The sequence below is a fragment of the Vanellus vanellus genome (assembly GCF_965231255.1).
Source record: "Vanellus vanellus genome assembly, chromosome: 20".
NCBI lineage: Eukaryota > Metazoa > Chordata > Aves > Charadriiformes > Charadriidae > Vanellus > Vanellus vanellus.
The window spans coordinates 3,916,527-3,938,825 of record NC_138925.1 but is presented as its reverse complement, the minus strand read 5'-3'; the positions used below and the strand labels follow the sequence as shown (position 1 = coordinate 3,938,825).

Here is a 22,299-nt window from a genome sequence, read left to right as displayed (position 1 = left end):
ACAGTGCTGGGGGCAATCTAGCAGCTGCTGTTAGCCAGACCCTTGCAGGTAGATCAGACCTCCCCAGACTACGTGCTCAGATCTTGATCTACCCAGGCCTTCAGGCGCTGGACTTCAATTTACCATCCTATCAGCAGAATCGAGGAGTCCCTCTCTTATTCCGAGAACGTGCTGCTTTCTATGTGTTACAGTACCTAAATGGGGATGCATCACACATGCAAGAGGTCTTGGAGGGCTCCCATATTCCTATAGATATTACATTAAATTATAGAAAATGGGTGAGTCCAGATAACATCCCTGAAAAATTTAAGGTCAGAGGCTACAAACCACACGTGCTACTTGACTGTACAACCGAAGTTTTTGAGACAGTGAAAAGATTCTGTGAGCCCAACCTGTGTCCGCTGTTAGCTGAGGATGCTATTGTTCAGCAACTGCCAGAGTCTTTCATCTTGACTTGCGAGTATGATGTGCTGAGGGACGATGGCTTGCTGTACAAGAAGAGACTGGAAGACAATGGTGTCCGAGTGACCTGGTACCACCTTGAGGATGGATTCCATGGAATCATAAATTCATTTAATAGTGATTGGTTGTCATTTTCATCTGGAAAAAGGGGTCTTGACAATATCGTGAACTTTCTAAAAAGCTTATAGAAACAATTTCCTTCCCTTCTGTAAGAACTTCCAGTTTTCTGTGGTCTTTTATGTTTCTAAATTACATAGAAGAGGTTTAGATAGGACAATTTGTTAATGAGCAATTATGCCAGTGCGACCACCAAAAAACATATTTCAAGAATGTTATGAAAGTTTCTTTTAGTGCTATTTGAAGTATTCCATGTGCAGTCTGCCTATTTTAATGATCCATTTGGACTAGACACTTGGTACTCTCACAGTAAACATTAAAGATGCAGTCAAATTTTAAATCAGCATCTGGTCTGACCCATTTTATTCAATTATGATCTTGGTTTCATTCATCCTAGAAGGCTAAGTGTGTTTTGGCAAAGGAGAAAGATACCAATACTACAATGCTGTAACACAGTGCCTGTGCTATATGTTACACATAGCATCTGAGTCTAAGATTCCCTGTCACTGACTATCCAGAAAATTTCTATAGGCCAGGTAACTGGTATTTTAGACTTGAAAAAATGAAGTCAAAACTGCAACTGTTCCCAACAGAGATATTCTACTAAACAGCTTTGTTTAAATTACAATGGAGGAAATGCTCTAAGTGTTTTCCTGTGTTTATCAAACACCATAGTATGCTGAAAAACTTGTTCCTGTGCTTAAATACTCTAACAATAAAATAAGATTGATGCATTTACTTTTGTAGAGCACAGGTTAGTTAGCGTTTTTTTTCTCCTCATGTTAGTTTCCATTTTCTTTTCTAAATATCCTTGTTAAAACGATATATTCCGAAGTACTTAAAGAATGTCCACAATACAGGATGCAATATGTTGTGGCTGCAGATCAGAGGCAAGAGACAATTCAACCTCTACATTGGTTGACTCTTTTTGTAAATAGCAAACTGCCATGAACTAGAACATCATTCAATACTTAACTGCCATCTCTGAACAGTCATTCATATCATCCACAATCCAAGAATACCAGGCCCTGTATCAATCCCACAATTAACATGAAGCTAAACAGGAAATTAAACACATTCTCCTCTGACTCTTCTCCAATGTGATGCTTGTTGGCACCTTGCACAATGTTTCCAAGACTTTAAAGTGTGTGGCACCCAAGAGATCTGTAATAACTTGGACTGGTCTAAGGTTTACTCTTACCTGAGAAAGCTAAATCAAAGACAGGCGTAAAGACACCTCACCTTTGGTTACGCGAAATGGCATTTTTTTATATACTGCCAGTGATACTGCTGGTAATTTTTACTGTTTCATTCATACTAGCAATCATGGGAACAATTCAATCTGAGTACTCCAATGCCAATATCCCTCCTGGAGTGAACCATCCTGGAAAGCTTCGTATTGTCCTTGCTTCTGTGATTAGTACATCTGCTATGGTGAGTTACTCTGCCATGATTTCTGCCAGAATTGTGGTTTAGGTGTTATTTTTGTAAGGCTGTATGTCTAGATACCAGAATCCCGCTGGCTACATTAAGAGTCAAATGAAGGCTTTCCTTTTTTTGTGGCTGTCTTTAGAGGACAATTTTTGTAAAGTCGTTTGTGTTAGACCTCAGATAGTTTCAGTCAGGTTTTCCGTATTACACAGGGATGAAGCCAGCCATGAGAGTCCAAGCTTTATCAGCTGAGCTTCCCTAATTAAGTTTAAATTAATTATTTATAAAAAGTGACATTGCTTTGATTTCCATTTTAGCTAAGCACAGAGGATGGTTTTAGGCCATTCCTGGGGCTTTCCAGTAATGCTGACAGAAGGCCAGGTGCTTCTTAAGCAGATAAAACCAAAGACTCACAGGAAACCTTAGAGGAATGACATCTGGGTTGCAAGCCTGCAAGTGCTGTGAGGCTGGTACGAAACCGAATGACACCTTTTTCTCCTCCCCTAAGACATTTTGCCTGACAGAGCGTGAGTTGAACGCGTGGGCCTACCTGCTCAGGCGCACGGTGCCAAAGCAACCCCGCTCGCCCGGGCGCGTCGCCTCACAGGGGACCGCCACGGCTCCATCTTCTCCTGTGCCAGCTTTCTGGTGAGGACCAAACCGGAGCGGCCGCTAAAGGCGAGAGCAGAGGCCAGCGGCTCTGGCGCAGGCTGAACCCCGCCAACACGAAGCCTGGACGCCCCCTCAGGCCTCGCAGCGGCCGGGGGAAGGCAGGCGGAGGGTCTCCCTCACGGGAAACCGCCCGGCGCGGCGTGAGGCAGCCTGCCCCGAGGCGGCCCGCCGCTGCCGCCTGCCCCCGGGGAGGCCGCCCTCCGCTCAGCTGGGCTCCCCTCCCTCTTTTCCAACAGGGGAAGATTTTGGAAAAGATGGGGGTGTGCAGCAAGATCGCCTTCACCCGCTACGTGCGCTCCGGGAGGAAGCTGGGACCGGACCCGCGGCTCTGGCTGGGGGACGCGCTGTTCGGGCGGGTGCCGGTGAGGGTCTACCGGCCCCGCGCGCCATCTGCCGGCCCGCGGGCGGGCGCCATCTTCTTGCACGGCGGCGGCTGGCTGTACTGCGGCATCGGTAGGGCGGGCCGGGTCGTTCCCGCCCTCACAGCGCAGCTGTGCGCTGCCGCTGTTATCTTCTGGAGGCGGCGGGGGAGGGAGGGGGATAATTCTGCCTCGAAACCTGACAGAAAGTCTGAAATCTGGCCGAGCTTTCCTGTCACCTCCGGGCAGCTCTCGGTGAGGCGCTGCCCTGAGGGGAGGCGGCAGGGCTGAGGGGAAGAGGGAGACGGGGAGGTGAGGTGGCGAGTGAAGGGCATGGCCGGGGCGGGAAAAGGAGGCTTCCACCCTCCTTGGCTATCACATCTGGAAAGGGAGTGGGCAGCTGACAACCCCCCAACTCTTTGCAGATTCCCATGAAAAGATCTGCCGTTACATTGCCAGAGAAAGCGAGTCGGTGGTTGTGTCTGTTGGGTGAGTTATGTCAGCCTTTTTGCTTCTTTTCGCTTCTCAGCACCGCAGTGTTGCACACCTTGTGGGAGCACTCCTCAGTAAACCATTTCTCCAGGGCCCCAGAATTTCAAGGGGACTATTTTTATTTCCCCCCCCTCCAACTCACTAATGCCGGGAGAGTGCAAACAGACCCCAAAGTAATGTTCACGTGTATCACAACATGGAGCTGTGCTGGCATGACACAAAAAGAAGGAATGCTTTCCAGAAGAGTTTTCTTACATGTTGAAAACTGACTAATAAACTTGGAAGGTGGTGATTCAGTGATCTGTTTAATTAGATGTAATGACCCTGTAAGCTTCAATGAGTTTTCTAACAGTAAGAATCAAATTCTAATATATTTTAATACTAATAATACAGAAAAATAAAACTCTGTCCCAGTTATTTACATAAACAAAGAAAAATGAAATAAAGTAATTCTCAAGAGGAAATAACCTCAGGTGAGGCGCAGACTGGTTAAATTACTTCCTCCACAAGCCAGATACAGTCTACACCTGAAGAGTAAAATGAACTTGTATTACTCAAGTTCTGATCAGTGCTGTTCTCATAAAAAGATCCAAACGATGCTATGTCCTTGCAACTTTATCCTACTGGCTGTCATTTTTCTGGGATAACTCGCTGGTCAAATACCTGTTTAGCAGACAACAGTTATTTTTTTGGTGAAGAAAAGATACTCCAAACAACACAGGGAAAGCCAAGCTGCTGTAGGAAATTTGTATTTACTGTTATGTTTCCTTCTCCTACATTTGTTGTCTCTTTCTGTGTACTAGGTATCGTCTAGCTCCTGAACACAAATACCCTGCTGCGTATGAAGACTGTCTTAATGCTACCATACACTTTATGAAGAATATAGAGCACTATGGTGTGGATCCTGCCCGTATAATTATCTGCGGGGACAGTGCTGGGGGCAATCTAGCAGCTGCTGTTAGCCAGACCCTTGCAGGTAGATCAGACCTCCCCAGACTACGTGCTCAGATCTTGATCTACCCAGGCCTTCAGGCGCTGGACTTCAATTTACCATCCTATCAGCAGAATCAAGGAGTCCCTCTCTTATTCCGAGAACGTGCCGCTTTCTTTGCTTTGCAGTACCTAAATGGGGATGCATCACACATGCAAGAGGTCTTGGAGGGCTCTCATGTTCCTCCAGAGATGAGGCTGAAGTACAGAAAGTGGCTGAATCCAGATAACATCCCTGAAAAATTTAAGATCAGAGGCTACAAACCACACAAGCCCTGTGAATTCAAGGCTGAAGTTTTTGAGACTGTGAAAAGATTCTGTGAGCCCAACCTGTGTCCGCTGTTAGCTGAGGATGCTATTGTTCAGCAACTGCCAGAGTCTTTCATCTTGACTTGCGAGTATGATGTGCTGAGGGACGATGGCTTGCTTTACAAGAAGAGACTGGAGGACAATGGTGTCCGAGTGACCTGGTACCACCTTGAGGATGGATTCCATGGAGTCATAAGCTTATTTGATTATTGTGGTTTCTCATTTCCAGCTGGGAAAAGGGGATTGGACAGCGTTGTTAAATTCATAAAAGGCCTGTAGAAACAACTTTCCCTCTTTATGCTTCTTCCACTAAACTCCCTAAACTGGGGTTTAGGCTCCCAAACCTCAGTTAGTACATGTCAGCAAAAATGTCATCCCCTTTGACGGGTAAAATACCAATTTTGATATTCATGTATTTCAGCTACTGTCTGAACACTGGTCTTTGTCCTCGTGAGGCTATTGACAGTTCAGCCTTCACAGCTTTAATATTTTCCACATGTTGTGTTCCAATCCCTCTTCCTTCAAATCAGCATCTGATTGATTCTTTGTATTTAATTACTTGCTGATTTATTTCTATATGTAAATAATGTCTGTGGAATGATTTGGATTAAATAATTCCTATGAATTACAGTCAGGATCTTTGTGATACCCATTTGATAAGCTCAGAAGCATGACTTTATTGTATTTAGCTAAAAGGTACAAGTTAGGTATATGGTAAGCTCAAGGGAAGGCTGAGAGAAAAACTCTGAAAAAGCAGGCAGAGATCAAGGTCTCAGAGAGGAGATTCAACGTATGTTCAGTGGGCACAGCAGAACTGCGTCTGCAAGAGTAGCAGTACGTGGCCAGAGTTGACTGGGGACACCTTGCTGGAGGCGAGTAAGGGCTGCCCTGATTTTGAAATAACCAGAGCTCTACAAACTCCCATTTAATTTTGGGATGTCTCCATTGTGCCCACTGAAGCTCAGGGCAAGAGATGCTGTTTGAGAGGGAACACTTAATGTCAGGTTTTAGAAAGACAGTAAGGATCAGTGAACTGGGCCCTTCATCTGCGTATACTGAAAGGTTTAGCTTGAAGAGAGAAAGTATGAACCAAAATGTTTTCATGTTCTTTCAGAGAGTAGTTCCCCAGTATTTCTTTTAGAATTTGTGCTGTGATATTTCTCCATGTTTTGAGTTTTCTTTGCAGGAGAAGGCAGTGTATTTCCTTGACATGATGCTTCATTTTAAACTGCTGATAAAATCATAGAATCACAGAATCATCTAGGTTGGAAGGGACCTTTAAGATCATCAAGTCCAACCATCATCCTAACTCTGCCAAGGCCACCACTAAACCATGTCCCTCAGCACCACATCCACCTGGCTTTTAAAGACTTCCAGGGATGGAGATTCTACCACTTCCCTGGGCAGCCTGTTCCAACGCTGGACAACCCTTTTGGGGAAGAAATTCTTCCTAATATCCATCCTAAACCTCCCCTAGTGCAACTTGGGGCCGTTTCCCCTTGTCCTGTCACTTGTTACTTGCGAGAAGAGACCGACCCCCCCTCACTACACCCTTCTTTCAGGGAGCTGTAGAGAGCGATAAGGTCTCCCTGAGCCTCCTTGTCTCCAGCCTGAACAGCCCCAATTCCCTGAGCCACTCCTCATAATGATGAAAGCAAGGAAAACCAGTAGTAAGCACACTTAGAATAGAAAGCCTGAGGAAATGAAAATCCTAAGAAAAAAATTAAATCCCAGGAATGTGGAAATCAGAAATTGATACAAAACCAATCACTGCCTTCCATTTAGGTTTCACAGTGCCAGGACAGCCCTTCCTTTAGCCTGCCGCAGGCTGCCGTTAGCCCGAGAATCCCTACGTTTAAGGACAACCGACGCGCTCCCGGCAATGGGAAGACGCATCCGCCAGGACCGCAGGTGCCGGGGCAACCCGCTGGCGCTGCCGATTTTGCGGCTCTTCGGAAACGGCCGTACCGGCCCCCGAGCCCCGGTGTGCCGCTGCCGTCCGCCCGGGTCACGCATCGCCTCCTTGAACCGAGATTACAGCGCGCCTCCCGCCGCCGGCGCGGCCTCCCCCCGGTGCCCGCTGGCCGCCCGCACCATGACCCCGCCGCCGGCTTTGCAGAGCTGTCACAAACGGCCCGTGACGCCGCCGGCCCGGGCCGCCGCGGCGGCGCGGAGGGGGGCGGGCGGCCGCTACCGGGCCCCGCCGCGGGCCGGGGAGCCCCGCGGGGCCGCCGGCGGGCCATGGCGCTGCTGCCCGCCCTGCTGCTGCTGCTCCTGCCCCTGGCGGCGCTGGCGGTGGCGCTGGCCACGGTGCTCCTCGGGCTGCCCAGCTACGACATCCCGCCCGGGGTGAACCAGCCCGCCAAGCTGCGCCTGGTCCTGGCTGTCCTCCTCGGCACGGCGGCCCTGGTGAGTCGCGCATCTCTTCGGGGGGTGGGGGTGGTCTTTCCACCCGAGCCGGGGGACGCTATGGGGGTGTCGCAGGTCTGCTCCCCGCCATCCCCAACGGCGAGGGTGGGCAACCGCCGGTGGCACGAAGCCCGGGCGAGCCCCGGCCCGCGCTGGGAATGGGGGGGGGGGGGGGGGGGGGGGGGGGGGAAGGAGCCTGGATTAGGATCCGCATGTCCCTGCCGCCCTCATGTGATGCTTGCGGCTGCACATCACGGGGAGCACCCTCCGTCGGTATGCTGCTCATGTCTTGGGCAAAACCCATTCCCGGTTCAGAAATGGCATGCCAGGGCTTGTTAGCAGGGGTTGGCAAACGGCCGTGTTGATTTAAGTCTCGAATTCAGAGCTGAGCTGGTGTTTTGCCCGATAACTGCCCTCAGCTTTAGGCGAAGTCACCTTGCACAAGGAAAACTACAGCCCTTCAACTGCTCCTGCCACAGCTAACATTTATGGTACAAAATCCGGTTAGGGCTGCTTTACTTAATCCCTGGACTCCCTTTTACAGCATTGCATAAACGGCATTAGAGCTCTCAACTCTGTCACTTGCTGTATCTTTTAACGTTTTTAAATCTTCAATTTTCTCCTTTGCTCCTTTAGCCACACCATTGCCTTTGCTATCGCACAGATCTTATTTTCCCCCACACTGTTTCTTACACCATTTTCATCCTCTTGAAATTTACTGACAAAGCTACCTAGCTTCCAGCTACCAGTTCAGTTCTCCTGAACCCCACTAGCAGGTGACAGCAAGGGAATGGCTAAAGACAGACTCTCATCAGGCATTTAAGATGGGGATCTTCTTTAGTAGCTGAACTGTAACAGTTTGTTTGATTCTATTAATTAATTTGGTTCCCAACTTGTTTGTTCACTTATTACATCAGATCTATATTCTAGCTTGCAAGATCATTGCAAGAGCATTGGGAAAGGAAGCTGCTTGATTTTGCTCAGTCAATCTATTGTGCAAATAAAAAAGCAATAAAACTTGCACAACACAACTCGGCACTTAAGATTTGCAAATTCACTGACTTTTATGGTCTAATTCAGGAATAGTAGTTTATGCAATGAAGAACTATTAAAGTTTTTATGGCTGTTTCTATATACGACATTTCTTTGTTGTTATTAAGCATAAATGAAAGAAGAATGAGCACAAAGGTGTGCAGGACAATAGCAACAATTAAAATGCATACTCCAAGACAGCCCATTTGGATGGTCTGTATAAAATTTCTGATGTGATATTAGAATAACACTGGATTTGAGTACTGGAAGCAAATTTTTTAGTCTGTAGGATGTGAGAGCTTGGGAAAATTGTTTTTCCTGAATCAGAGCGCTTTGTTTTTGTCAGACAACAAGGGTCAAACTGCTGTAGGTGAAGCCTAGATTGCTCAGTCTGATTCTTCATATTCCAGTGATTACTGGTATGATAAAAGGTAGAAATTCCTCTGTTCGGTAAAACTAATCTAGGCAAACTTACAACAAATACAGTTTTCTGACTCTCTCCTGGGATCTCTCACTTTCTTAGGACTGGGCATTCCTATCAAGAAAACCAGCTGTGGAGTTACTTTTCCTCACTGTTTTCCACACGTTGATTAAGGCAAACCTCAAGGACTAATCAACTCGTTAGAATGAACATCTCTTGTCTGCATAGTTATTATCCTCCTCTGTCAACAGTTATTCTAACTTCTTGAGCTGTTATTATTATGTCTTCTTACAACGTATCCACATTTTATAACATTACCACTATTTTTTTTTTTTTTTGTAAGCCTGGTGGTGGTTTCTTTAAAATGTCCCTCAAATACAGTTCAATGTAAGTACAGTGCAGAGTTTTTATTCCTTGGCTAACTCAAGACTTAAAGAAGTGCTAATTTCTTCTACCTTTAACAGGGGAAGATTTTGGAGAAGACTGGACTTTGCAGTCAAATCACTTTTGGGCGATACGTGCGACAGGGACGGAAGCTAGGGGTGGATCCAAAGCTCTTCATCCAGGATCGGCAGTTTAACAAAGTACCTGTGAGGGTTTATCAGCCTAAAGCTACCTCTGATGGCCGAAGGAGAGGTATCATCTTCTTTCATGGAGGAGGCTGGGTGTTTGGAAGTCTTGGTAAGATATTTGCTGGAGGAATGTATAAAAAACGTTCTCATCTTTTTATAAAATTGAAATAAGAGGAGGTTTCAGCATGTGATTTGGGAGGAAGTCTGAAGACAAATACATGCCTTTCTGGAATGAACAGTCCCCAGCTGTCTCAAAGATTAGGGCAATAGCAAAGCACTAACGAAAATATTTTTTTTCCAGATACCTATGAAAAAGTATGCCGCTACTTATCCAGGGAAAGTGAATCGGTAGTTGTCTCCGTTCAGTAAGTGGACCCTACCCAGTTCTATTGTTTGGAGGTTATTGTTGCTATGGTGCCATAGCAGAGTTGCACTGGTGCTGGAGATGTTCTTTTTTGCAGAGAAATTTCTGTAGAATTCAGTGAAGTCCATAAAGAGACAAATAGCACTAACAAAGATTTCACAGCTCTTAACTGTTCATGCCCTGATATACTCAGAAAAGACCCAAATGGAAATATTTGGCACACTAAGAAAATCTATAAAAGCCAATCAAAAACTTAGGTAGAAAAAGTCTTCCTTGTGCTGAACATATGAACATGTAATAAGATGTTCCAAAAAATTGTGACTTATAGAAAAAGAGAGGATAATCACCCTGTATTACTCCCATTTTACACATAGGAAGCAGAGGCACAAAATTATTAACTACCTTGTCAAGAATACACAGGAAGTTTTGAGCACAACTAAGAAACGTACAAAGTCTCGCTCAGACTCTTAATCAGAAGACAATCCTACTTTGCTGAGTCCTTGTGATTGAATACACAATTTACAGCTTATCCTCAATCACTAACTGAGGGATGCCTGCTTAGGAGGTCATGAATATCCTGGCCCGGAGGAAAAACACCCCAAAATGATAGGGCTGGAAGATAGCATAGGATACCATTTCCTGATTAATACTAATGACATTTCCTTCTCTTATACTTGTCTCTTTCTGTGTACTAGGTATCGTCTAGCTCCTGAACACAAATACCCTGCTGCGTATGAAGACTGTCTTAATGCTACCATACACTTTATGAAGAATATAGAGCACTATGGCGTGGATCCTGCCAATGTGATTGTCTGCGGGGACAGTGCTGGGGGCAATCTAGCAGCTGCTGTTAGCCAGACCCTTGCAGGTAGATCAGACCTCCCCAGACTACGTGCTCAGATCTTGATCTACCCAGGCCTTCAGGCGCTGGACTTCAATTTACCATCTTATCATCAAAATCGAGGAGTCCCTCTCTTATTCCGAGAACGTGCCGCTTTCTTTGCTTTGCAGTACCTAAATGGGGATGCATTGCATATGCAAGAGGTATTGGAGGGCTCCCATATTCCTCCAGAGATGAGGCTGAAGTACAGGAAGTGGGTGAGTCCAGATAACATCCCCGAAAAATTTAAGGTCAGAGGTGTGAAGCCACTTAGGCCCACTGATTTCATAGCTGAAGTTTATGAGACAGTGAAAAGATTCTGTGAGCCCAACCTGTGTCCGCTGTTAGCTGAGGATGCTATCGTTCATCAGCTGCCAGAGTCTTTCATCTTGACTTGCGAGTATGATGTGCTGAGGGACGATGGCTTACTTTACAAGAAGAGACTGGAGGACAACGGCGTCCGAGTGACCTGGTACCACCTCGAGGATGGATTCCATGGAGTCATAAGCCTATATGATTATTGCGGTTTCTCATTTCCAGCTGGGAAAAGGGGATTGGACAGCGTTGTTAACTTCCTAAAAGGCTTATAGTAAACATCTTAGATTCCACGAGTCTGTTCATGCCTCAACGTAGGAAAATATCTTTTTAGGATATTTAAGTGATGGGTAGTTAATCAAGGGCAGCCATTAACAATGATAAACAAGGCTCATCAGAACCTCATTCCAGCTGTTAGTTGGAACATGGAATATGCAAACCTTATACAAGCTTGTAGCATGCTGCAAGCCCTTAACTTTAGCTGTGTCAATAAAGAACAACATTATTTTGAATGGACATCCTGGTTTTCCCCACTTGTTTAAAATAAAATGTGTCTGTCTGTGAAGAGAGAATGTTGTGCAGGTATGTGTGGTGTGTTGGTATAGAGGAGTATGTATGTCACTTATATCACAATGTTTTGAAATATACTCTGTGCTCTGATTCTGAAATCTCTTAGAGTAAGAAACACAGCTGAATTCGGTGGGTTAGGAGCCACTGCTTTGCTCAATAGTAAACATGATGCAGCCTAGAATGTGGTTACTGGAACGCCAGTCACCATGGGGACAGCAAACAGAAATGGTTCTACGGCGAAGCAGTTCCACACATCACCCATGTTTCTCAGCACAGAGGCAGGCAGAAGCAGACCCCCTTTCTGCCCTAGTTTTAGCCATGGACTACTGAGTAATCTTTCACCCACATAACTTGAAGGACAGTTCCAACAACCAGGGAGGGAAGGGTAGTGCTGGTAGACAAATATGATTGCATCGCAAAAAGATGGACAGGATTGGTGGAAAATTGAACCCAAATACTCTACTAAAGTTCTCATTGGAAACTGGGTGGAAGAGAGGAAAAGGGTAAGATCGGGAAAGAAGTGTGAGAGCAGGAATAGAGTGGGTCAGACCCAATGCTCTGGAGGTTGTATACTACTGCAGCCCTAAGCTAGAGTTGAGGCTCATCTCAGAAGAGTAATTAAAGGGAGGAGAAGCATCTTGCTTGTCCTACATTAATCCATTTTCTTTATGATCTGCCATTCTCTCTACTCCAGGAGAGAAGTAATGCCCGATCATGGGTTATATTCTGTGGTTCACACCAGACATAACATTAACCGATTAAAAATGCTATCGCAGTTTTTATGGAAATCACTTCAGACTGCTACACAACTTACATGCAACTATACAACAATATATACAACTTAATAATATATACCAACATTATACAAGAGACCCTTCATTAACCCATGAGTTAATCCTTGTTATTACTTGTGTCAGAGGGTCTTTAATAATTTGAATATTGGTTTAATTTGCTTGTATAAACAAGAGCATGCTAGTGGAGCTGCTCGATAGATTGCATGCCCTGCTTAAGAGCTGTGCAAAATTTTATCATAAAACATTTAACTATGTCAAAACATGCCAGTTAGGTTCAATATTGGAGCTGTTAGTGCAAATCCTCCTGACTCTGCTAAAAGTACTTCCTTTAGATTTATTTTTTTTTTCTGGAGCAAAATGCTAGACTATATTGCCAAGACTGTCCTGCTGTGGCAGAAGTAGGAACAAAGGGACAGAAAAAATAATATTCATCCTTTTCAGATGCTAGTTCAGGTGACAGGTGAAAGTATTTAACACCAAACCATGAATAATTTTTCAAGGGCTGTAAAATATATTTACACCAAGGAATCAATCCAGAATTTTACAATGGCTGATTATACCAGCTGACTTTACCATCTGAGAAAAAGTGCATAGCATAGACTTCTTTCCAAATAAGTGCTTTTTAAATGCGTAGATGAAGAAAGCAGCACTGGAACAGAGATTCTGTAATTATCAGATTGCCTTAACTATATTGAGCGTTGTATATCTCTCTAGTTTATAAAAGACACTGGGAAACTCGGCAGCAGCATATACAAAAGAGACTTCATTTGCTTCCCAGATCACAAACCGGACCAAACACTAAGGAGAACCATGATGGGAAAATTTGAGGTAAGCAAAAAAAATTTCAAATGTAGGGCTGTGTGCGCCAACGTTCCAAACAGTGATGATCTTTGACTAATACTTAAACCATATTTTATATCCTTAAACAACTATATGCGTAAAAGAAGGCACTGTAGCTCCATGGCCAGTTTACAGGATCCGGAACTCCCTCGTATGTTTGATTAAAGTAGGATACCTTTCAGAGGTAGACAAACGGCACATGCTTCTTGGTACCCTGGTCTGGTTGTCTCCCAGTCTCTGCCTCGGAGGGTGATCAGGGCATATGAAAAAAATCAGCCAGGACCGGGTACTGTGTCTTCAGGACATTCCCTGGGCTACAATATGAGCTTGCTGGTGAAAGAAGATTATTTTCATCAGCACATCTCCGATTCATAGGCACGAACTGCACTTAAATGAGTCCCAGATCTTTCACAACAGTACTTTTCCCACAAGTTATCATCTGCTAGAATGTCCCTTCCTCCAAATTGCCTCTCCACCCCCAAATATTCTTACCATTCTCTCATGACAGCCAGTTGGAAGGTAGTATATGTAATGTTAGCGCACAATTAAACACTTAAGCAGCACAAGACAATCAGCTTTTCATTTGCAGGCTTCTTAAACGTATCTGCAAATCCGTGATGCGTATGTTGAAATCAGACTAATCAGATCTCATGACATACAGATGTAGTTGCTTAATTTAACTGGAAATTTACTTTACTTGAAATGCAAATGCCCTTATTTTCAGGGATTAAATTATAAGTAAAAGTAATACTGACAAAAAAAAGTAATACTGACAAAATTCTGTGGTATCTCTGGTAGTAGAGTCTGACTCAAAAGCATATGAAGGCATCTGGATGCTACATACAAAGACAAATAGTGTGGTTTCATGCACATCTCATTTCAGGGCCTGCCAACACAGCACTTCTTCACCCATCATGAGGAACCAAGAAGCCGAAATTTAGTATCGGAGTATGACGATAAATACAATAGACGCGGTTACAACCCTGTGCTGCCTCCCCTCCGCACCTGGAATGGACGCAAGCCTGCCTGGGTTCCTCAGAAATCAGATTTCCCCATTCTTGGTAGCTTTTGGCATTGTTAATTCAAACAGATGGAACACGGTGCAGTGGTCAATATACAGACTTAGAGCCAGGAACCGCCATTTCAGAACCATTTTAATTCTGAAAATGGATTTTGCGGTGACTTTTGGCTAGTTTCTTACACAGTCAGTAACTTATTTTTCTGATTGATAAGGGAAATGTTATCCATACAACAATACTTAATCACCATAGGAAGCAGTGAAGGATAGTGTCAATGAACAGATTTCTCTCCCCTATGCAATCATGCAAGACACCAGCTGAAAACAAGGAGAGCGGTGAGATACAACTAGCAGGAGAATTCCCAGAGCAGTATTATGTTTCTAAATTTAAGTGACATGTACAGCTCTGCTAACTTTTTTTAATATCTACCAGAGAGACTATGAGGAATCAGGACTCCTTACATTTATACTGTTACTGCTGTCCTATTGATATCAAACATCAATTTTCCTTTGCGGCCAGAGGGTAGGCATATGTGCCCTGGGAACAAAAAGATCTGTTTTGTCCTTAATCTGCTGTCAAAATAGTACAAATATTCCCTATGACAACTGTGGAGTAAAAACACCAAGATCAAAAATTTAATTCTATAATTTCTAACATTTAATCATTTCCTGTCTCAGAACCACCCACCAACTATGGCCTTCTCGAGCACCTGATGAAAAAATGGCACGAGGAAGAAGCTGGAGTGATGAACAGTGTCTACACCATTTCCTATGAAAGCCCACTAATCTCTTCTTTTGTGACTCGTCAACTGAGACAACCAGCTCAAATTCACGACCTAAAATTCATTCCCATTTGGGGACATCTTCCCCAAAACATTCGTAGAATCCTGGACTATGAAGGGGGTCAGAAATATCTGCAAGCCACCTGCAACTGGTGAGAGACAGAAAAGCAGGGGACGCCTTTGTGTAAACTGCTTAGCGTGATCTTAAGTACTACTTAATATAGCTTGTTGCTCACGTATGTAAGAGTCATCTGTCCATGCAGAAGGAACGAGAATTAGATTATATAGGCGGAAGGCTGTCTACGAGTTAGAACAAGTTGCTCGGTTACATTCTGACCTGCAGATGGCTGGGACTATTTCAGAAGATATATTAAATCACTGAAAACAAAATTTTCATCTGTTGGTTTCTATTCAATGAACAGTTGCAGTAAGAAAAAAAAAATCAGAGTGGGATTGAACATGAAAGGACATAAATCTCCTAATTGCTTTGTCCTTAGTTGTTTTTTTTTCATTTTTATACAGCTTGCTGTACATTTCTTTGAAGCAAGAGGAGAAAAGAAGCTTGTGTTATTCTGTAATATGTCTGAAACATAAAAGAATGAAGTAAACATATGAAATGGCTGCATATCTAAGGGCAAGGTGAACCAAGGTTTCTCCCAACGCAGTAAGCAAGTGGACCTTGATTGCCCTTGGCTTTACATACTGAGTAGCACTTAAGGGTAGATAAGCTGCAGAGTGAACTACATTAGCCGACCTTATATTGCCAAACGCTAAACCTAGAAGAAATAGCTGTAGGTGGCCTTTATACTGCAGGATAGGCCACCCTGATACTTTACTCAGTTAAGAAAGCATGTGAACGATCTACGTAAAAAGAATTTTTGGACAGAAGTCCAAATTCTTATTGCACTGATGTGCAACTTCTGCATTTAAATCACATTTGGTCCAGAAAAGCTATTTGCAAGGTTCAGCTGCTATTGGTCTAAGGCTCAACAATAAACTTGCAGCAAGTTAAAGGCTTAGATTAAATATATCTGGAATTAATTCAATGCATATTTATCTCTTCATCAGTTTTGCTCAAGATTAGCAATAACAATTATTTTTAGGAACAAGATAAAGCATACACCTTACTCTTGGCATGGACAAGCCTCTGGCCATGGTCTGTACAGAGTTTTACCTCTGCAACATTTTAGTCACGGTGATCTAGGTTTGCTTTTTCAAGGGTGAATTTTCAACTGAAGGACACTGATGATTCAGACGTGTGTGCAGAGCAACAGTGGCACCTACTGGCAAAGTGATTCTTCACTAATCTGCGAGACATCCAAAAGCGTCCGCGGGAGAGGTACGCAGACCAGCAGCTGGTTGCATGAATCAGAAAGCAGCATTTTAATGAAATGTTTTAGAGATGCAAGTGCACTCATAATTAGATAAGCCTTTTATGGTTTTTTGTTTTTTTTTTTGGCTTCAAAGCCCCAGGGAGATCAAAGGCAATTAGAAAAAATTGAAAGCAAAATAGGTGAAAGTAGTCACTGAAACACAGCCAGCTATTAGTGCTGTGTTATAAAAAACACATCCTCTTGAAAAAACACCTTTAAAATAACGTATAAAGAAGGCATGCCTCGCAATGGAATGAAAATTGGTGGATACAGAAATTCTTGTATCCACAAGAAAGTCCATCCAGATTAATTTTATTGCCAAGACAACTATAAAAAGTGTATTTTTCTAGTTGTTACCCATGTGCTAATATTTTTTCATGAAAATACTAATCAGCCATGCATCTTAATAGCACAACAAAGCCCATGTAATATTTAGAATACAGCTTAGAAAATTATGCAAAGGCAGTTTTCATTTCACGCAACTCTATCAGTTTGCTTAAAAATCTGGTCATCAATCATTCATAATTATTAAATATTTATAGTAAATGAAACATTTATGGTTATGATCTACTATGCTTCTATAAAACAAAAGCTCATATATGGAAAGAAATGACGAGCTTGATGTACAGGGAATTACTGAGACGCACAAGTACCACCTATGAAATTTGTATGAAAACGTTAATTCCAAATCTGTGAATTGACTGGGCAGGCCTCCCCAAGCCCAATCTTTCAATTATTGAACCATTTACATGTAAAATATAAAACTACAACACCCAAAGGAACCAAACAAATCATGCCAGCTAACTGCATGAAATGCATTTTGATGCATTTAAGAATGCTTCTTAAATAGAAAAATGCACAATTCTACAAGACACATCCGTTGTGATTAATAATACCCGGTAGCAAAATGTCTGCTCTGAACTGTTTATCTGATTAGCTGTTTTTACTTGAGCAATACTAAATACACATCACATATCTAGCTAGCTTTTTAGTGACTCAGGCCTCAAGCTCAACTCATGACAGAGCCCAGGCTTCTCCATCTCTTGATCTGAGTTCAGTGAAGGTGCAATCAAATGCCAACCAGCCAGGAACAAAAACTGAATGAATATTTCTTCATCTCAAACACATTGCTCAAATATTCTACAAGACAAAATTTCAGACAGAATAGGACTGACAATCAAGCTTTATTCCTCCTTTTCTTCCTACAAAATGTAGTTGACCTAGGTTATTCCAGACAGAACCCCCCAGGACCGTAAGGTCGAGCCATTGCTGAAAGCAATCCTGCAAACACATGGCTACACCAACAATACCTCATTTATGTTTTCTTGCTGACCATTTTGAATAAGTCATAATCCTTGGTTCTGATCCTGGGCATCTCTTTTATTGCTAATAGGTAGATGTAAGCATATGCACATTTTTTTTTCCAAGTACTATACTCATTTGGCAGACATGCCTTGAAGTAGGAATGGCAGATAAAAATGAAGGATAGCTATACCTGTAGTTTAGGCACTAATTCTTGCTGAGACAAACAATGCTATTTAATCAGTTACAATATTGCTGTGCTAGAGATTCCTTTAATAATAAATACCTTTGTTGTGTCTAACACAAATACGTTTGCCAAGTCCCTTGAATATTCAGAAATTACAAGGACTTTTATTCAAGGTAAACCCACAAAACCAAAGGTGATTTTGCCTGTGCTTCAAGAACAGGAGAAAACAGAAACAATTAAGATGTTCAAAGCTGCCACGGAGAATAGGTCAGAAAATCTGAAATTTCATCATTAAAAATTTTGCATTAACTCAGAAATCCATTTACTAGTAAATAGAAATACAGCCAAGTAAAGAAAATGCACAATAGAAATACTGGGTCAGACTGCGAAGATGTACGCTTTTCAGGAAGAGCGGATATTAATGGTGAAAATAGCATTACCTTATAAAGAAGAGAGATCAACTTGAAATATAGAGCTGGTGATAAAGACTCTTGAACTTGGAGACCTCTGAAATACGGATCCAGTTCAGAACTGAAGTACCTTTCTATCAGACAAATAAATAGATAATGTTTATTCCAGTACACTCTGATGTCGTAAGGCATAATTCATTAATGCACAGCAAGCACTTTGGGACTCCTGGGAATCATTATAATATGCAAAGGACTACATTTTGCTGATGTGTCAGATTCATCCAAGCTTTTTTTGAGAAACTTTTTTTTTTAGTCTCAGGGCCTCGTGGTCATTTGTGACTGGAAAGCAAGAGTACACCCGTCTCCTCAATTTTTCATGGAGCAAATAGATGTTTTGATACAACTCTCTGTTATGAAAACGTTCTAGACAGTCTTGATTGCATGAAATCAGCCTCCTAGTTGAACTTCTGTGACATTAAAGAGACAAAGTGGTGGTTAGAATTGATGCACATCTCTCAAAGCAAGCATATTTCTTGCCTTGAAGGAGACCGATGTCAGCCTAGATGAGCTGCATAAACAAGACGACAGATTCTTTGGACTGAGAATCTCAGTTGGGGTTGGGACTCAGACAGGAACACTGATTCTGGCTGGCAAGTTCTGCAATAACTGGGGACTGTGGATGCCAGCTGGGAAGCGAGGGTGGTCACAGAGAGTAAATGGCAGGATTTCAGGGAGAAGAGAAACAGGCTGATGACCAGAGGTTGTTCACCCGCTCAGGAGGCCTCTTTCAGAAAGTAATAAATAGTGCTTGGAAGGTGCTTCAAAAGAGCTCTCCAAGTCAGTTAACTAGTAAACCAGCTTCATTGTGCTGAATTCGAGCACTGCCTAATTGGGGCAAAATGCTGCCAAGTCCTGTCCTCCACATCTGCACGTTCCACAGCACTGATTTCTTTGAGCAGGACCTGTAAGCACGTGTAGCGACTGGGACTCAGACTCACCCTGCTCCTACACGAATATAAAAAAAGCTTTCTTTGATGGCAGTTACACATGGCATGCATCCCAGGCAAAGCTTGTCATATATTTAAACATGTATTTTTCATATTGGTGATGAAAACATCAAATTGCCTCTAGTAAATATCCTTTTCCTTTTTCAAATTTTTGTACTGTCCGTTGAACTGAGCGGAACTGATCAGCTCTTAGAAGGCACCATCTTAAAACCATGCTGTTGATACTCTTTTTCCCTGTAAGTCTAAGCAGTCTAAACGGATTTTATTTGCAATACACCTATGACGATAATCTTACTTGTAACACTTCACGAAAAAAAATTAATTTACCAGCTTTTAAAAAGAATTCATATTTGGTCCTTCTTTTCTAGACAGTGGGGCTTTCCTCATAGAAATAGAAATACTATTATGCATCAGCAGGAACTACAGCTCCCATCAAGATTTTCATCTAACAAAGCAAATACCTGAAACAACGTGCTGTATCCCACAGCTTTTAATGGTGGCATAGCGGGCTGACCATGGAGGGGCACGGTCCTGCTGATTTCAGTGCAACTAAGTTAACCATTAAGCAGGGTTCGGCCCTGCTTACTCACCCGAATGAAGAGTGCATAAATTTCCCAAAACGTGACACGTTGTTTGCAGAAACATCTAACTTCATCTATACTCCACATCCACATTTCAAAGAAGGCACTTGTCTTCAAGAGTAGCTATAAGCAAGAAAAACGCAGCAGCATGTCATGAACCTGATTTGTGCTCCGAGCTGTCTCTAATGGAGACATTCCCTCGTTTTATGATTTAAAACCTACGCAAGTTCAAAAGGCTATTTTGAAAAGGAGTAAGTTTGGGATACTGAAGAACTGCTGTAGAAGAGAATTATGTTTTTCTCTATGTAACCGTTCGGCAGCTCCTAAGCTGGTTGGTGTAGAGAAGAACTCTGTCCTGACAGCATATAAAGGAAATAATTTTGCAGTTGCAGTAATGGGGGCATTCGCTCTGGTTATGGAAGGACCCGAGTTCTGTTCAACAATGACCCATAAGGAAATTGTTATATAAATAATAAATCAGTTGTTTTGGGGCAGTAATGTTTGCTAAGAAGGAAAAAATCTCTAGGCACAGTCATTTTATAGGGAGTCGCTCTTTATTATCACATATTTTATTCTTTCAATTGCACCAACCCCTAAGGACGCCAGCCTCATTGTGCGGAACGCAGCTGTAAACACACAATCCAAAGACAGCCCCTGGCCCAGAAAGCTCCCAAACCTACGACCGTTCAAATACTCTCTCAGGATTTTAAAAAATACATTGAACAAGCAAGACCATTTTTTAAAAGAAGAACTCAGGACTGGCTGCAGAAACATGTACTTACCTGTTTCAGTGCTGTAAATATGTAATTTAGGCTGCTGCCTCATAACATATTTTGTGTCTAATTTAAGGAACTGTATATTTGGACAAGAGGGTCTGGACGCCTGTCAGGTAAATATTACAAGCTGTAAATTTTCACAGCGGATTTAACACTAAATTTAGTTAGCACTATATATAAAGAGAACATTGACCTGATGTCAGCCCTTGTCCTTGACAGTGGTTGGCCTGAGAAGGAGCTAAGGATCCCCGAGGAATGCGGCCGAAGCCTCCCTTAAGCTCCAAACAGCTATATTCTGTGGTGGCAACCCTGCCATCCTTTATACCAGCACCGCAGCAGCTTCAGCTGGTACGAGAGCTTATAGCCTTGTCCTCCCTAGTTCACCTCACGGTGGGGAACACTCATACCGGACAGAAAAGTGCTTATGAAGAAGAGGCTTAGAGGCCAGGCATCACCTACGCTTCTCGTGTGCTCAGCCTAGCAGCCAATAAAGAGAAAATCTTGGAGTTAAAAAATTAAAAATAAAGCACTTTTGAATTCCTACAGTGATACAGAAGCTATGGCTTTGCACATGCTGGTTGCTGATAACTGCCCACAGAGGCAGCTTTCTAATTTAAACTCTTCTCTTTGAAATATCTAGAGGAATGCTATAAAAATCCACCGGTTTGGACAGGCAAGCCTGCATTTTTTTCTTCTGTTCCCTCAAATGCTTGAGCTTTGAAAGGACCTTTAATTATGTCAGTGCTCTCACTGAACAGCCCAGTCTCCTGCAATATTGCTGACATTTTGTGTTAGCAGTAATTTTACTTTTAAATATATACTGAGCACAATCCAAGTATTTGTTTTTGCAAAACAGGTGTAGACATTCTTCACCATGTATATTACCACATACTACATGGTGACTTTTCGTTATGGCTGTTACTTTTAAATATTGAAAGCAAGTCACTTAATCTACCCTCTCAGGTGTTGTCGGTTTACACACAGCGATCCCACTGGCAAACGCAACTGCAGTAAAATCTCAGCCAGGTTAAAGCAGAGCAAGGCTGAGCCCAGCGGAAAATGAGGGCGCTGTAGGCGTGCAGGGAAGCAGCAGGTGGCAGAATTTGCTTTTGTTTTAGTACTCCCCGAAGACTGCAGCACTCGGGCCCTCTGGCATCTAACAACTGCTCATGAGGCGCTCTCTCGGCCTCTGATCTGTGACACCCCGACCGGCTGCGGACGCTGAGGCTCACTGCACACCGTGCACAAGTCTGAGCGCTTTCCCAAGTGTTCCTTAAAACAGTGCCATATCCCTGTTCAGAGGATGCGGCTTTGCCAAATGGTTCAAAATTCCTGGAGATGGAAGGTGCCATCATTACTATTCTTTATTTCTACTACGGTAGAAACGAGGACAAAGCAGGGTTGAAGGTAAGCTGTGCTTGATTTTGTGCAGTCAACGCAAAAAGCAGCCCTTGGCCCGAGTAGCTGTTAAATAGTACGTGGCTGATAGACAAGGTAGCAAGAGCTCTTGCTCTCCTTCACGAATAGTAGTTTTTTTCTGGAAATAGCCAATGCACTCACTATGGGGTACGTGGAAGACAGAAAACCTTGATGCAAGGCAGCCCAAAATGACCTGCAGTGTTTTAACATGAACAATTTGCATTGTCACACAAATTCGTGTGATTCACACACTGGCCGCTTTCACCTTTCACATCCCACGATGTGATTTTTGAAGACATAGCTCCATCCAAGAAATGTTGCTGCCGGTTTTCAGGGGGAAATCGGCCCTTTGTCAGTGATTACAGTACGAGGAGGCAAGGTGATTCGCCAGCAGCTAGCCAGCGGGAGAGCTGGA

The 22,299-nt window shown here is 43.2% G+C and overlaps 3 protein-coding genes across 3 annotated transcripts in view; all 3 read left to right on the top strand.

Moving 5' to 3' along the window:
• LOC309680013 (uncharacterized protein) overlaps window positions 1–5,111 on the top strand; it is a gene marked incomplete at both ends in the record, with an annotated part of 47,987 nt that extends 42,876 nt beyond the window's left edge. The window contains 3 exons of the mRNA XM_082493498.1: window positions 2,919–3,135; window positions 3,467–3,530; window positions 4,337–5,111. Coding sequence (XP_082349624.1) covers window positions 2,919–3,135; window positions 3,467–3,530; window positions 4,337–5,111 — 1,056 coding nt within the window. The remainder of the gene's footprint in view (window positions 1–2,918; window positions 3,136–3,466; window positions 3,531–4,336) is intronic.
• Window positions 5,112–7,073: 1,962 nt separating this feature from the next.
• On the top strand, window positions 7,074–11,111 carry LOC309680149 (arylacetamide deacetylase-like 4; the record flags this gene model as incomplete). The annotated part of the gene is made up of 4 exons (XM_082493663.1): window positions 7,074–7,241; window positions 9,159–9,375; window positions 9,568–9,631; window positions 10,326–11,111. 4 exons carry the CDS (start codon window positions 7,074–7,076, stop codon window positions 11,098–11,100), a joined length of 1,224 nt encoding a protein of 407 aa, XP_082349789.1. The 3' UTR covers window positions 11,101–11,111.
• Window positions 11,112–11,799: 688 nt separating this feature from the next.
• Window positions 11,800–15,017, top strand: CFAP107 (cilia and flagella associated protein 107; the record flags this gene model as incomplete). Its single annotated transcript, XM_082493497.1, is given in 5 exon segments — window positions 11,800–11,898; window positions 12,904–13,017; window positions 13,913–14,090; window positions 14,726–14,971; window positions 14,974–15,017. Coding segments are annotated over 5 exon segments (681 nt in total).
• Window positions 15,018–22,299: the final 7,282 nt, after the last annotated feature.